Below are 16,649 nucleotides of genomic sequence, written 5' to 3'. Positions count from 1 at the left end.
TTCAATTCCTCGAGTCCTGCAAGGGATGGTGGGCTCTGCCCCCTGAAACTAAGATTGAACACGGCACCTTGAGCTGAGCTGCCACTGAGCTCCCGGATGGCTCAGTTGGTTGGAGCGTGTCCTCTCAACCACAAGGTTGCTGGTTCAACTCCCGCAAGGGATGGTGAGCTGTGCCCCTGCAACTAGCAACGGCAACTGGACCTGGAGCTGAGCTGCGCCCTCCACAACTAAGACTGAAAGGACAACAACTTGAAGCTGAACGGCACCCTCCACAACTAAGATTGAAAGGACAACAACTTGACTTGGAAAAAAGTCCTGGAAGTACAGACTGTTCCCCAATAAACTCCTGTTCCCCTTCCCCAATAAAATCTTTAAAAAACAAAACAAAAAACCATTTGATGTATCACTGAAGGGAATGCGCACCAGAGTGACACACTGAAGGGAATGTGTACCAGAGTGACAACCAAAGTGTGGAACTTGTGTTCTGCAGCTGCCCCCTCATTCCCTTCTACCACTCACCAGCTGCATCTTTGCTCACCTTCTAAAGTGAAGGACATGGTATCTCCAACCAATTGCTAACACTGGTCACAGGACACTCAATGAAATCTACATAGCTTCGGTAACTTTGCCATCACTCCCAGATTCCTTTCTTTCTTTCCTTGGACCTTCTAGGCACCTATTTTTAGTCTGAGTAAAAAGTAACTGTTTGGGTTTCTTTTTATTTTTCCACTTTCTGGCAAAATTATCAGCATGAAAGAAAACAGAGCAGAAAGAATATTTCCACACAGCTGGGCTGGTACTCCCTTCCAGTGAATCCTTTTCTGAGATGGCCTCATTTCTTTCTTTACCTTATTCCTGAGTTTTCCCCCCGATCATACAAGTATTTATTTTAGAAAAATTTAGGCAATATATCAAAGCTCAGAGAAGAAAACAGAAATCACCCACCTATAATCTCATCCACTTATATTTAAAAGCTGTTAACAGCTTAGTACATATCTTTCTAGTTTTCTCCCCTCCCCAGCAAAAATAAACAGCTTCAGTTATCTCATATGTGCAAAAAAGAAATTAAGTGCACGCAGTGTCTGGTGATCTGTGACTCCCACGGGACAAATGCACAGCGACGAACATTCTCGTCTCTAATCTCGTGTGCACATCCTTTGTCATTTCTTCAGGTTAAATTCCTAGAAATGAAATTGCTGGATCAAAGGGGTACAAATATTTTTAAAGCTTTTGATGCATTTTTGCCAAGTGCTGAAATGACCTCATTTCTTGACTTCTAAAAAGTTTCCTACACCTATTAAATTCCCACCCCTAAGTCCAGTAAGGGAAGACAATGAAGACGACGAAACTTGGGAAGGCATTTTTTTGGGAGAGAAAGGTGACACTGTAACTGGGCAAGCGCTGGAGAAGCAGCAGCAGCAGACAAATGCCTCGAAACTGTTAAATGACTGACAGGTTTTCATAGGTCCCCTGGACATAAACACTAAGTTTTCCTCCAGGGCGACATGTTGACTTTCTATTTCCATGACACCTCGATCTGAGATGGACCACTCTGGTTCCGGGCTCAGCTGCCACCAATACCTGACATAGTCCCCACTCTTCTTATTCACACTGTAGTTTGTCAGGTGCATGAACTGGTTCCGAATGTTCTTGGCTCCCTGGTCATATCGCACAGTTGCAAACCTGATAGAAAGGACACAGGTTAAATGCCAGGAACAGGGTTTCAAGGAAATACAGGCTAGAACTCAGGATCAATGAAATATTAATACAAAGAGGGTGACATCATTAACAAATATGGAGGGCCGACTCCTATGTTACATGTTTCATACATATAATATCAGATTTAATTAAATCCTTAAAGCAATTCTCTGAAATAGGTAGTATTATATCTAATTTTTAAAAATAGGTCTCAAAACTAAAATGTGACCTAAAAAGATTAAGTAACTTGCCCCAAATCACACTAACTCCAAAACCTATGTTCTTAACCACAAGATGCTACTTCTCTCATACAGAACCTTAGACTGATAGGAAGGATGAAAGGTGAAAATACAGAGGGTGACAAAAAAATGTGTACACATTTTAAGAAAAGAAAACACTATTAAAATTGCAACACTCAATATATACCGATAACAAAAGATGAATACAAGTTACTTTGACTTCTGTAATTATAAGAGGTGCTCAAAGTGGTCACCATCAGCGTCCAGACACTTCTGATTACAGCGAACTACTGCTTGAGCAACGCTGACCAAAGTGTCCACTTATATACATTTTCTTGGCACCCCGGTAGTTATTCACAACTTGAGAAACTGCGTGTGGGATGCTGTGGCTGATGAGGCATTAGCTCGTCCCCAAACATTTACTTAGGGCCTATCCAGTGACTGGTACTATGGCATTCCATGGGAAACATTAAGCAAAAAGAAACAAAGGACAGCATCACAACAGATAGACTTGGAACTCACATCCAGAGGAATAACAGTACTGATCTACAAAGCTCATTTTTAAGAAAACCATAATGGCAGCATTAACAACAGATAGAGTTTGGGTCTGTGGAACAGCATAAATATATGAGCACAATGCAGGAGACTAATTCCTGAATTGGGAATGAAGGCAAAAGACAGAGAGATTAAACATGGAGCCTACTGAAAACAGGGCAGCAATCTGATATCCTAGACAATTGTCAAAGGAAGACCAAAATATAAAATATACGTGCCTGTGAAGGAAGTAACCAGGGAAAGAGAAAACTTCCAGTGACGTTCAACATCAACAAAAGGACACTCGAGTCGAATCGTTATGGTAAACATCACCCCTGTTTACATACCACTATAACCATATCACCCTGCACTAAAGTGGTTTTCCCAAGAGGCACATCCAAGTGTGTGAAAAAAAAAATCCTGGAAGTCCACAAGTTTATTTTCATATAATTTACAAATTATTTACATATGCTCACTCAGACTACGAAGTCAACATGAATTTTTACCACATTAAAGGGCAGCTTTTAAAATTTTTCTTTTTCTCTATTTCTTCTCACCCGCCCACCATCTCCACTCCCTAATTCCCTGTACTAGATACATGTAAGAGCTAAAGAAAGAAAAGTACAAAACAAAAACAGAAACAAAACATAACAACTAAAATAAACAAACAGAGGCCAGGAAGAAGGATGTGGACAAAGAGAAAATGTTGACCAGGCTTGAAGGGTATGGAGCAAGAGTCTGAGGAGCAGTAAGCCTATATACACAGGAGGACCTCAAATTTTCCAGAAACTTCCAGTAGTTATCACCTAACTTCTAGCCATATCACTCCATGGTGATTAAACCTTGCCTATCTGTCTCAATCTTCCTTCTACAGATTTTCTTCTAGCAAGTGGGACATAGTCATTCTCTGAATTCTTGTAAAAAGCAAAGGCTGCCTGACATGACCTCACAGTGACAAACCTCCTGCCATCCTCTCCCCCAAAAGAATAATGGAGGAGAAAGGTTATGCTTCAGAGAAAGAGGTTTTCATCTCTCCTAAATATGAGTACCTGATCTAATTTGGTCAACAACACGAAAAGACTGGCAAAAGCCTGGTGGTTAAGTGTAACCCAACACATCTGTCATTCCTATACTCCTTTTGTAAGTAGGCCTGCATCTCTCAAAAATAAGTTTTCTTCTTCTTAATCTTCCTCTTTGCTAGGGAATTTATATTACAAACCCCAGCATGAACAAGATTATTAATGTCAGAGTGGGCTTCTACAGAGTGTAAGAAGCGATAAGAAGTAAAAATTAGAGAAAACAAAAACGAAAATGTAAACTCAATGAAAAAATTACCCAAAAGAACAAAAGGGCTACATTCTTTATTTCACTTACTCTAATGGGATCCATAGAAGACCGTGTAGAGGAAAGTTGGGTGTATATGCTCATCTTTCCTTGTAACCCAGGAAGATCTTACAGCTCTCACTAAAATCCATATTAAACATACCACATTCATCTCCGATCACTGTTTTCCAACATTTTCTTATTGTCTAGACCAGCGGTCCCATTAGTCTCAGATGTGGCATACCAATCAAGTTCTGATTAACCTATAAAGGTTATTTTTTTAAACTTGAATTACTTGCCAGTATTTAAAAATCAGACCTTCCTTCCTGCAACCCAGTGGCAGCCAGGTCCCATGTAAGGAAGATGGTGGACAGGATGGGAAGGCAGCCCAGAAGCAGTACCAAGGACGCTATCCAAGGAGGGGTAACCTAGATGGCCCCACAGGGGTCAAAGTCCACACCAGGAAGGCTCCTGAGTAGGGCAGTGACCAGGGAGGTTGGGAGACGGACTACATACAAGGGAACTGAGTAAATAAACAAACTTGTTGAAGATAATGGGAGTTAGATTTCTTATTGTTGAAGAAGAGAGATTTTTAAAAAAATGAAAGGGAAAAAGCTACAATGAACCCTGTGGTTTTGAGCTAGAATTGGAGGTATTAGTATGAACTCCTGCTTTTCAATATACAGATATAGAAACAGCTATAGGAATAAACATAGACGTAAATGCGCATGGATGTAAGTGTGTACACACACACACACATTTCTGCATCTGTCCATTGTGAGGACCTACGAGCAGACACCTCAGAGCAATGAGCATATCCAGCATCCGGATCTTGATTTCTAAGTACTGTTCTCCATTAAAAGCAACCAGTGCTCCTGAGAGGAAACGGTTGATTCCGGGGCTGGTGCAAAGAAAGAACAAGATGAGTTTGTAACATCTTGTGCTCAAAGAATAAGGGGAACATGTCAAAAGGACACAAAAGCCAGTTTAAACAGGTTCCCATTGTCCAAATCTGGGACAATCTGAGCATGAAAGTAAATCATGATAGTAAAGAATTATAACCCATTAAATAAAATAGGAATCCCTGAGTCCACACTGGTATACGTGAATAAATGAACAGATACATGGGAAGGAGAGAAAAGTCTTCCTTGAAGTAAAATGCCAAATAATAAAAGTAAAAGGAATGCTGGAATGAGAAAATCATTATTTGGACACCATCATAGTAATAATTCATTCAGGCAAGAAACGTCAATGGATATTAAAATTATTAGGTGAAAATTAGATGAGGAATGAGATTTTACATGGTCTCAAAGCTATCTCCTCAAAAGATACTTATTAACTACAGAGGGGAAAACAAAGTCACTTTACGGTGGAGAAATCCGGCAGACACCATCAATCAAGTGGTCAAACACCACCAAACACATAGTCCTCACGTGCTATCAAGTGTAACGCAATGAGAACACAACAGCACTTCTGCAGCATTCCGGCCAAAAATAACCTCAGGCATAACCTGAGTGTGTTCATGAGAAAATATCAGACAAACCCAAATTGAGGGACCTCCTACAAAATGACCAGTCTGTAATCTTCAAAAATACTAAAGTCATAAAAATCAAGGAAAGACTGAGGAAATATTCCAGACCGAAGGAGACTAAAGACATGACAACTAAATATAACATGTAATCCTGGACTGGATCCTTTTGTTAAAAAGAACATTATTAGGACAATTGGCAAAATTTGAGTGTGGTCTCTAGATGAAAGGGAAAGGGCAGTTCTTCATACTATTTTTCCAGCTCTCCTGTAAGTTTGAAATGGTTTCAAAATTAAAAGTCTAAAAACAAACAAAGGTAAATTTCTCAAAAATTTAGATTACTTACGGTTCCCAGAGGGGAGGGGGATTGAGGAGCTGGGTGAAAAAGGTGGAAAGGATTAGGAAATGCAAATTGGTAGTTATAAAACAGTCATGAGGATGTAAAGTACAGCATAGAGAATACGAAATCATGGGCTACTGTGTGCTGCCATGAGTGGCCCGTGGCCAGCGCAAGTGGCCAGTGGCCAGCGTGAGCTGTCATGAGCTGCTGTGAGCAGCCAGCCGATGACCAGTGACCGACTGCCTCAGCGGGGAGGGGAGGGCACATAAGGCTCACAATACCAGCATGGGCCAGGGAGCTGTGTCCTACACAACTAGACTGAGAAACAAAGGCTTGAACCAGAGTGGGGAGGTGGAGCCAGAAGAAAGGAAAAAAAGAATACGAGATCGGACAATTAAGTTTGCGAACTTTGAGGCCGGCCTGGTGGCTCAGGCAGTTAGAGCTCCATGTTCCTACCTCCAAAGGCTGCTGGTTCGACTCCCACATGGGCAAGTGGGCTCTCAACCATAAGGCTGCCGGTTCTACTCCCGCAAGAAATGGTGGGCTGTGCCCCCTGCAACTAGCAACGGCAACTGGACCTGGAGCTGAGCTGCGCCCTCCACAAGTAAGACTGAAAGGACAACAACTTGACTTGGAAAAAAGTCCTGGAAGTACACACTGTTCCCCAATGAAGTCCTGTTCCCTTTCCCCAATAAAAAAATCTTTTAAAAAAGTGTGCGAACTTATTGCAACAATGTTGTTAACCTTTTTTTATATCAGAGGAATTATTCATTATAAATTTGCACCAACTGGACAAACAGTTCACCAAGTTTACTATTTGGAAGCGCTGAAAAGGCTGCATGAAAAAGTTAGACGACCTGAACTTTTCGCCAACAATTCATGGCTCTTACATCACGACAATGCACCAGCTCACACGGCACTATCTGGGAGGGAGTTTTTAGCCAGTAAACAAATCACTGTATTGGAACACCTCCCTACTCATCTGATCTGGCCCCCACTGACTTCTTTCTTTACCCGAAGATAAAGGAAATACTGAAAGGAAGACATTTTGATGACATTCAGGACATCAAGGGTAATACGACAACAGCTCTGATGGCCATTCTAGAAAGAGTTCCAAAATGGCTTTGAATGGTGGACTAGGCACTGGTATCAGTGCATACCTTCCCAAGGGGAGCACGTTGAAGGTGACCGTAGTGATATTCAGCAATGAGGTATGGAGCACTTTTTTTGTAGGACAAGTTCACGAACTTAATTGTCAAAACTCGTAGAGTCAGTAATGTTCCAACAACTATGTATAGTGCCAGGTGGGTACTAGACTAATCTGGGGGGATCACTTCATAAATTATGTAAATGTCTAATCACTATGCTGTACACCTGAAGCTAACATAAAATAATACTGAGTGTCAACTGTAACTGCAAAAATAAATGAATAATTTTTTAAAAAGATCTGGCTATACCACCTGTCTTAGTCCATTCACCCCTATGGCCAAATGTCATAAACTACTTAGCTTATAAACAACAGAAATTTATTTCTCACAGTCCTAGACGCTGGAAGGCCAAGGTGAACATGCCAGGAGATAAATGGCACCTGCCTGTTCTGTCCTCACATGGGAGAAGGGGTGAGGAATCTCCCTGGGGTCTCTTTTATAAAAGGGCACTAATCACATCCAAGAGGGCTCCACCCTCATGACCTAATATCCTCCCAAAGGCCCTACACCTCCTGATACCATCACCTGGATGGCTAGGATTTCATCATATGAATTTGGTGGGGGGAGAGGGACACAAACATTCAGGGAGATTCAAGAATCAAGGCTAAGAGAAGGCTAAGACTGGGAAGGGCAGCAATGGAAGAACTACGTAGGAAAGATCAAGAACAAACGTGTCGTTAGAGACCAAGGCTAAGATCATCCACCCTCATATTCCCAGTTACTATGTACAAATGCAAAAGCTGGATAGTGAAGAAGGCTGGTAGGGAAAAATGGATTCATCTGAAATACCGTGTTGGAGGAGAGCTCTATGGATACCCTGGACCGCCAGAAAGATGAACAGGTGGGTCCTAGAGCAAATTAAGCCTGAAACATCGCTGGAGGCAAAAATGACAAAACTGAAGCTGTCCTACTGGGGCGCATCATGAGAAGGCAGGTTCTTTGGAAAAGACAGCAATGCTGGGGAAATAGAAGGCAGCAGGAAGAGGAAGACCGAATAGGAGATGGGCTGACTCCATCAAAGAAGCCATAGGCATGCGGGGCTGAGCAGGGCTGCTGAGGACAGGACACTGTGGACACCACTCATTCATGGGGTCGCCAGGAGTCGGAGCCGACTCAAGGGCAGGTAACACACACACTCAGACCACCGCACCCCCACATACTAATGACTTGCTGGCACTGGAGAGTTAATGCCATGTGGCCAATTTCTTCCTCAGTGAATGTCCTTGTGGGCATTTAGGTTTGGGACTCTTGATTTACACCTTCACATATCAAATGTAGGTCTGAAACCTTCAACAACTTATTAGAAATAATCTAAAAGAGGTAATTCTCCAAACTGGAAACCTATCTTAGTTAATATTTTAAAGAAATATGAAGCCATAACAAAGCCATCACTATTTTTACTCTGGAGTGCTAGTTAATGAAACAGAGGTTAGAGAGATGTAGAATTATTCATCATTTAACGGTGTTTATTAATGATGTTTATTTTCAGTATTTTTATTTCTGGTGTGAAGTGGTTTTTATTTGCATGTCTCTGATGATTAGTGATGTTGAGCATTTTTTCATATGTCTATTGGCCATTTGTATATCCTCTTTGGAGAAATGCCTCTTCAGGTCCTCGGCCATTTTTTAATCGGACTGTTTGTTTTTTTGTTGTTGAGTTATATGAGTTCCTTATAATTTTTGGATATGAGCCCCTATCAGAGGCATTGTTTGCAAAAGCTTCTCCCATTCGGTTTGTTGCCTCTTCATTTTGTCAATGGTTTCGCTTTGCAGAAGCTTTTTAGCTTGATATAGTCCCATTCATTTACTTTAGCTTTTACTTCCCTGGCCTTTGGAGTCAAATTCGTAAAATACTCTTTGAACCCAAGGTCCGCAAGTTTAGTACCTATCTTTTCTTCTGTGCGTTTTATTCTTTCAGGTCTTATGTTTAGGTCTTTGATCCATTTTGAGTTAATTTTGGTACACGGTGACAGATAGCAGTCTAGTTTCATTCTTTTGCCCGTGGCTTTCCCGTTCTCCCAGCACCATTTACTGAAGAGGCTGTCTTTTCTCCATTGTATGTTTTGGCTTCTTTGTCAAAAATTATCTGTCCATATTTATGTGGGTTTATTTCTGGGTTCTCAATTCTATTCCATTGGTCTGTGTATCTGTTTTTCTGCCAATACCATGCTGTTTTGATTATTGTAGCCTGGTAGTACAAGCTAAAGTCAGGAAGTGTGATACCTCCAGCATTGTTCTTTTTTCTTAGGATTGTTTTGGCTATTCGGGGACTTTTGTGGTTCCATAAAAATCTAATGATTTTTTTGTTCTATTTCTTTAAAAAAATGCCATTGGGATTTTGCTGGGGATTGCATTAAATCTGTATATTGCTTTGGGTAACATGGCCATTTTAACTATGTTGATTCTTCCAACCTGTGAACACGGAATGTCTTTCCATTTCTTTATGTCTTCTTCAATTTCTTTTGGAAACATCTTATAGTTTTCAGTATATAGGTCTTTCACATCCTTGGTTAAGTTTACTCCTAGGTATTTTATTCTTTTTGTTGCAATCACAAAGGAACTGTTTTTTTATTTCTTTTTCTGAGATTTCATTGTTAGTATATAGGAATGCAATGGACTTTTGTACGTTGATATTGTAGCTGGCAACTTTACAGTATTCGTTTATTGTTTCTAATAGCTTTTTGGTGGAGTCTTTAGGGTTTTCTATATATAGCATCACCTGAAAAAAGTGACAATTTAACTTCTTCATTCCCAATTTGGATGCCTTTCCTTTCTTTCTCTTGCCTGACTGCTCTGGCTAGGACTTCCAATACTATGTTGAAAAGCAGAGGTGGTAGGGGACAGCCCTGTCGTGTTCCTGAACGTAGATCAAAGGGCTTCAGCTTTTCACCATTAATTACAGTATTAGTTGATAGGGTTTGTCATATGTGGCCTTTATTATGTTAAGGTATTTTCCTTCTATACCCATTTTATTAAGTGTTTTAATCATAAATGGATGTTGTATCTTGTCAAATGCTTTGTCTGTATCTATTGATATAATCATGATTTTTGCCCTTTATTTTGTTTATGTGGTGTATCACATTGATCAATTTGTGCCCCTGGGATGAAGCCCACTTGGTCATGATGAATAATCTTTTTAATGCATTGTTGTATTTGATTTGCTAGAATTTTGTTTAGGATTTTTGTATCTGTATTCATCAGAGATATTGGTCTGTAGTTTTCTTTTCTTTGTGTTATCCTTACCAGGTTTTGGTATCAGTGTAATGTTGGCCTCATAAAATGAGTTAGGGAATATTGTCTCTTCTTCAATTTTTTGGAGGAGTTTGAGTAGGACAGGTATTGAATGTTTGGCAGAATTCATTGGTGGAGCCGTCTGGTCCCGGACTTTTGCTTTTGGGAAGGTTTCAGATGACAGATTCAATTTCCTTACTGATGATCAGTCTATTTAGATTTTCCAATTCTTTGTGATTCAGTAGTATTTTCAATACAGGTAATTTTTTTCGCCTCCTAAGAGGAATAATGTTTATTGACTAAAGATGGGAAATGTTTAAGATCCCAATTATATTTCAGATCTTTATGTTATACATTGTATGATAGATTTTATTTTTCATGAAATGTCTTAGATTTTCTACTTATAAAATAGAGGTATTGATTAAATAAATAAATAAATAAATAAATAAATAAATAAATAAATAAGATAATTCTCTACTAGGTACCCCAGGACCAAGTTTGCAATACTGAAATTTACATGATGAATGATGAATTAAGTCTTGCTCCCTCTTAGTGAAATCAAGATTTAGGGAAAGCTCTCATGACAGAATTTCATAGCTTTGACCTTTAACAACAAAAACAAAAAAAACGGGGGGGCCGGGAGGGGGCCTCTACTTTCTTTCTCAAATCTGAACCTCTGGGTACTATTTCACAGTGTAACAGTGTAATGATGAATAGCAAACTATATGCCCTTTTTTTTTTTACCACTGAAATATATAGGGATTATCTTTATACTGACAATCTCTTTATTTTGACAATAAATTCTTAAATCAAAAGCTACATTTCCTTTTTGCTTTCTAATATCGCTCAGTGAGAATCAAGACAATGGCAATAAGTTGTTTAAAACTCTTGAGTATCTGTGTGAAGGAAGGATTTCAATGTTAGACATATAGTAGGTACTTGATAAACATTAACTGAAATTGCCCAAGTTGCTTGTTCTGGGAACTTTACCAAAACAGGGAGGAAAGCACAGAATTAGTGGGATCTTCTAAACTAAACTCTTTTCTAAGAATACAAGACCATAGTGAGAGTCATAGATAGTCTACGTGTAGGACACTTAACCACCCCCTCTGATAGCCACACAGTTTCACAGACACTCTCTACCAATGTTCACAGGAAAGGGGAGGCCAGCCCCGAGGAGACCCTGGCTGTGGCATATGAGTTATCTTTCAGCAGGTGTAGCCATTCAGAGCCAGAAAGGCCTGCGGGATGCAGCGCGAGCACCTCAGGCAGCACTGCCAGAAGCCACTGGGTTTCATCCTTGCCTGACCCAGAAAAATCTCATGGAAGAGAACAAGAGGCCCAAGAGCTCTCTGATCTGCTGTCAGGCAGCTGCAGTGCGGAGACTGCCAAGTGCTGCAGTGACTCGGCAGGCAGGCCCTACGGAGCCGTCTGGGAGGGGATTACCAGCCTGATCCCCTGTCTTGAGAGCCAGCAATGACTCAAACTTCACAAACAGCCAGGGCCCGCCAGGGAGGGTGACAATGAGCACTGGAGAGGGCTTTCTCCCCCTCGTTGGTGTCTCTTCCCCCTTCTTGCTGCTGTGGCAGATCCTGGACAGTGCACAGCCTGTGAGGTAATATGAATTCCTTGGCAACCAGCAAGTACCTGAATTCTTTCAAAACCACAGGAATCCAGCAGAGAAAAGGTAAATATCCCTTCGGAGCCAGTGTTAATTAGCAAGGAAGGCTACTGAAGAAGGAACTGGGGGTGGGGAGGAAGGGCAAGGCATTACAAATGCGTTGGGGTCTTTCTGAATTTCCACCGAATAATGTGGCTGAGGCAGACAAAAGTCCCTGAACAGGACCTTCCTGGCGTCCTCTCCTCCTGCCTCCACACCGTGTGTGGAGCTCTCCCACTTCCCTGGAGGGGCACCTTCATTTCCCCCCACCCCGTGCTGGTGATACCTCTCTTAGGGTCTCTGACAACACATTTGGTTTTCAACTCAATTTTGTTTTCATTGTTTAAACTTTTTATTTTTCCTGTTGTAATGAAAGTTTGGCTATTAGCTCCATCTCAAAAGAAGGCCCCATCAAATCATTTAGACCACATATTGGATCCACCTAAAACTGTGAAATCCAGGACAAAGTCTTTTTGGATTCCACCTCTGAGAGGAAAAAGAATCTACACCATTTTGGAAGAGAATGGCAACCCTCTCTGGAAAGGGAGTGTCCCCTGCTGGCGCAAAGCGGCAACACACACGTGAGACTCAAAAGCAGGGTGGGCCTCGGGGGCCAAATGCTCGGTCCAAATGCCAGAAAGACACTTTTTTTAAATGCCTCAATATTTTACCCATGTACAGGAAAACACTATTTTTCCTACTTCCTATGTTAATAAAACAAGAACATCTGAAATTACTAATCTGGAGAAACTACTTAGGATCTTTTTCTTTAGTAAGTTAAAGAAAGTAAAAAATTTACACAAAATACCCCTCAAAAACTGTCTTAAGAAATGAACTTACTCATTCTGTCACCTAAGTAAGCATTCAAACAAACAGAAGTGACATGGGATAAGACCACTCATTTTTAAAGAAGGAAACTAATTATATCTGCTGCCAGTTCTGTCTCACAGCAAAGATTATGGTTTTCCCTGTTGAGCCTTGAAGTAAAATGGCCTAGTGAGCTCACCTCAAACTGATTATCTTCAGCAATGTCTACATAAAACACACGTGACCCAAGATTACTAGAGGCTGCAAATCTGGAGATGCTATAGACTCCTGCTGAATGTAATGACACAATCGAACAGATCCTGAGGATTAAAAAGCAGCAGACGAATGCCAAGATACACAGTGAGTTAAGACCCAGGAACACAGGCGCATGGAAATTACTGTATAGAGCCCTGTGCCCTCACAGGACTCGGTTAACAGCCTGTCGTCAGGTACCATCCTGTTACAAAGCTTTTCTGTTTACCTATACTTCTAGATAAACTGAGCCAAAGCCCTGAAAATTCCTATTTCTCGGTTCAATTTGATCTGAGTTTTTAAAAAAGCTGTTTCCCAAATCATTTTGTGTATATACTGGGGGGGGGGGTGCCAAAAAATGTATACAAGTGGGACACTTTGGTCAGCGTTGCTCAAGCAGTAGTTCGCCGTAATCAGAAATGTCTGGATGCTGATGGTAACCACTTTGAGTACTCTTGTAATTGCAGAAGTCAAATGTGACTTGTATTCATCTTTTGTTAGCAATATATATATTGAGTATTACAATGTTAATCGTTTTTTCCTTTCTTAAGATGTGTATACATTTTTTTGGCACCCTCTGTATATATACATATATGTATGTACACACACCCACACACACACACACACTCACTCAGTTTCTGCTGGAGGCAAGAGAAGAAAGTCATTCAGTTCAGTGGATTCTGACTTCCGACACACACCCAGTAGCCAAAGAACTTGCATATCGGTAGTATATTCTATAATAAGTGTTGGTATGGCTCAGATTTTGTGTCTGAACCATTTAGGTCTTAAAACTATGCCACATTTTATTAGAGAGGGCTATTAATTTTGTGGGTGAAATGTCCTTGGAATAATATGCAAAACATGATATCCTTGAGAAATAGTGTAACCTTGAAATCTTTTCTCTATTCAAGAAGTCCAATTTGTGGCAGGACATAATCATTCCTGAGAAGGGCACAGGAGACAAGGGCACAGGAGACAAGCTGGGATGGGGATGAGTGGAGGGTGGAGAAGCTCATGAGACACAAGACGGAAAGCTCAGACACCTCAAATTACAAAGTAGAAAATCCTCAGTACCTTATACATTGAATAGAAGGAGTATATTACACCTTTTTGTTCTAGATAATATGGGGACTTGGCTTTTAAACCTATACTTCAAAGTATGAAATCCCATGTGTCTACAAACAACAGAAAACTTCTTTCCTATGAATCTGATTAGAGCCAGTAGTCAGTGTGTGCTCAGGGGCCTAGTTAAGCCCTTCACCTAAAAACTGAGAAATGTTTCAGTTTTCCCCTCTTCAATTTTGAGGAAAGAGTAAAGATAGGGAATATATAAAAGAGTCACTTTAACCAAGCTGCTAAAATTATTAACATTATGCAGGTCAAGGCATAAGGAATAACTCTATTATTCTAACTAGCCCGGGAACTTACACTTTTTTAACTTTCCAGTCCTGCATCAATGCCTGGATATACATCTGGACGTAGACCAGACCTCCAGATAACCCTTTGATTACCCCTCTGAAGGATTCATGTATCTAGACCACTTGACATCCATTATCCAGACCTCTGGATGTGACCAGACCTCCTGGCGTCCATCTTCCAGACCACCTGGCATCTATCATCCAGGCCACCTGACATCTGACTGATAACCATCCTGGACCAATCCTAGGACTAAGAATGCAAGACTGATAATTCTCAAGAGTATACCTTTTACTATAAAAACTCGTAACTTTTCTTCCCTCTTTGGAACACTGCTGAGTTTTTGCTAGCTGTGTTCCTAGTTTGCAAACTCTAAGACCCTTGAGTAAATCTTCATCATTTATTTCTAGGCAAAGCCTCCTGACTCTTTTTGAGTCCACTGGACAATTGTCAAGGAACAAGAGGCCAGAACTACGGAGCTTCAGTAGCCTCCAATGTTCTTAGGGCTCAAACTCATAAATCTTAGTTAAGAATATGACAGGGCTTACAAATGCTGTCGCTGACACCTAGAGGTGAAAGGAAGAAATGGCTCAACCAGTTAGAATCTGGTTAGCTGGGTCTCACCCTGATTCTAGTCATAGGAGGTATTAAAAAATTTGAGTATGTGCAATAATTAAAATATCATTCTAACATAACAATTGTCAGAGTACAATATGTGTCAAAGCACCTATAGTTAAATAGGTAGTCTTGTTCTGACCACTGCATTTCCCATCTTCAAAGCACATTTTCTAAAATAAACACATACAGACCATGCTTTTTAGTTTGTCATGACTGCTCACACAGATGCAAACCACCTCCTAATCTGCTATGTTCTGTAAGGCCACTACATATAAAAGGAACTTCAGGACAAGAGAGTTGGTATTTACATTAATTTTGCGGGGGAAAAGAACACAAGCATAGCAAATTTATGAACTAGTTTTAAACAATTTAAAGGGTCTATGAAGACACTATCACTTGTAAAATTCTGCGGATATGGGAAACAAAACTTCAAATGATTATAATTTGAACTTGTGCTTGCTTCGGCAGCACATATACTAAAATTATAATTTGAACTTAATTTTGTAAGTAAGGCACATTAGCACAGAACCTAAAGAGTGCCTCAAGAAAAACAGAATAACGTATATCCAAATGCTGTAAAGTATATTACCTGCAGGTAAAAAAAGAAAAAGGAGCTAATGCCTCCTAAATACAAGAGGGCATGAAACAGCTCAGGCCCTGAGCTCTGGAGTCATATCCATAAGTTGAAACTCCTGCTCCACTACCAACCTGCTGGGAGATCTCAGAAAAGTGACTTCAAGTTCCCTCAGCTCTCTAAGCCTCCGTTTCTTCAACTGCAAAAAGCATCACCTATGAGGCTGTTGTGAGCATTTAAATAAATGTCTGGTATATAACAGATAAATAAATGTGGGATTTTTTCATTATTTCTAGATCAATTGTGAAGAACAATGACAAATTATCTTAACCCCACTAAGGTCTTCTTAACAATTTGCCATTGCGTGAAAATACGATGTAACCCTGGCTCCCTGCTCGGAAAGGTGTATGTTTACTACCCGTTTGTTCATATACATGGATATGCAAGTGAGGCTGTAAAGTAACAAGACTGATTTCTGTCCTCTGGAGCCCACTCGATTTTCCTGAGTTGAACGTAACAGAAAGGAAAAGCCTGATCTTCATACACTCTTTCATGGATCTAATAAACAAGCCCCCCAGCCCCCATGTGTCTCTTACCTGGCCAATCCTTCCTCATAGAGATAGATGACAAGAGGGTCATAGGAAGTCACAAGCACATAGAGGCGCACGTCGAACTTGAAATCTAGAAACAAAATATGAATTCACAGGAAGAAACTGGGTGTTTGTTTTCCGTTATAGACTAAACAGGACAATGTAACAAATATGAAAGACAGAACAGCCTTGCACTCCCCACAAAATACACACCGCCCACACAGCTTGCCTTTGGAGGGTAAATAATAGCTACACATTTCATACATACATATAAAATGAGAGAGTTTATAACTGGGTATTGTACAGTCTTCATACATACTTGTTAGTATATACCCTATAAAGCACTGTCTTTTTTATCTCATTTCATTTTCAAAATAATCCTATGACATAGGGAAGGAACCAGCCTCATCTCCAAAGCCACAGTTTCCAAGAATTTCATATCAGCTTAATAAAGATTTACTAGAGAAGACTATGAAAATGTTTAAAAAAATTTAGCAACAACTAGCCCAGTCCAGTCAAGGGTCAAATCACAACTCACCATCGATGAGGAGGGGGTTGTTGATGTACCGGGAGACCAGGATGTTCTCTTCCAGGGAAATCTGGTTTGGCTATTGAGTAAAGACAGAGAACG

At 40.4% G+C, this 16,649-nt stretch overlaps 1 protein-coding gene across 19 annotated transcripts in view; it reads right to left on the bottom strand.

Annotated features, from left to right (window-relative positions):
- The window catches only part of TTLL5 (tubulin tyrosine ligase like 5), a 241,135-nt gene that overhangs the window by 190,502 nt on the left and 33,984 nt on the right, over positions 1-16,649 (bottom strand). For 18 of the 19 annotated variants that reach the window (XR_013993323.1, XM_081048131.1, XM_081048142.1 and 15 more), the window contains 3 exons: positions 16,557-16,626; positions 16,025-16,109; positions 1,582-1,683 (listed from right to left, as the gene is read on the bottom strand). Coding sequence is in view for 17 of the 19 variants with exons in the window: in XM_081048131.1 (XP_080904257.1) it covers positions 1,582-1,683; positions 16,025-16,109; positions 16,557-16,626 (257 nt within the window). In the remaining 2 variants the exon portion in view is untranslated. Of the gene's footprint in view, positions 1-1,581; positions 1,684-16,024; positions 16,110-16,556; positions 16,627-16,649 lie in introns of those variants that run through there. The other variant, XM_081048140.1, reaches the window with a different exon arrangement.

The sequence above is a fragment of the Rhinolophus hipposideros genome (genome assembly GCF_964194185.1).
Source record: "Rhinolophus hipposideros genome assembly, chromosome: 5".
NCBI lineage: Eukaryota > Metazoa > Chordata > Mammalia > Chiroptera > Rhinolophidae > Rhinolophus > Rhinolophus hipposideros.
Note: the sequence above shows the minus strand (reverse complement) of the source record. Positions and strands in the feature narration are given on the sequence as shown.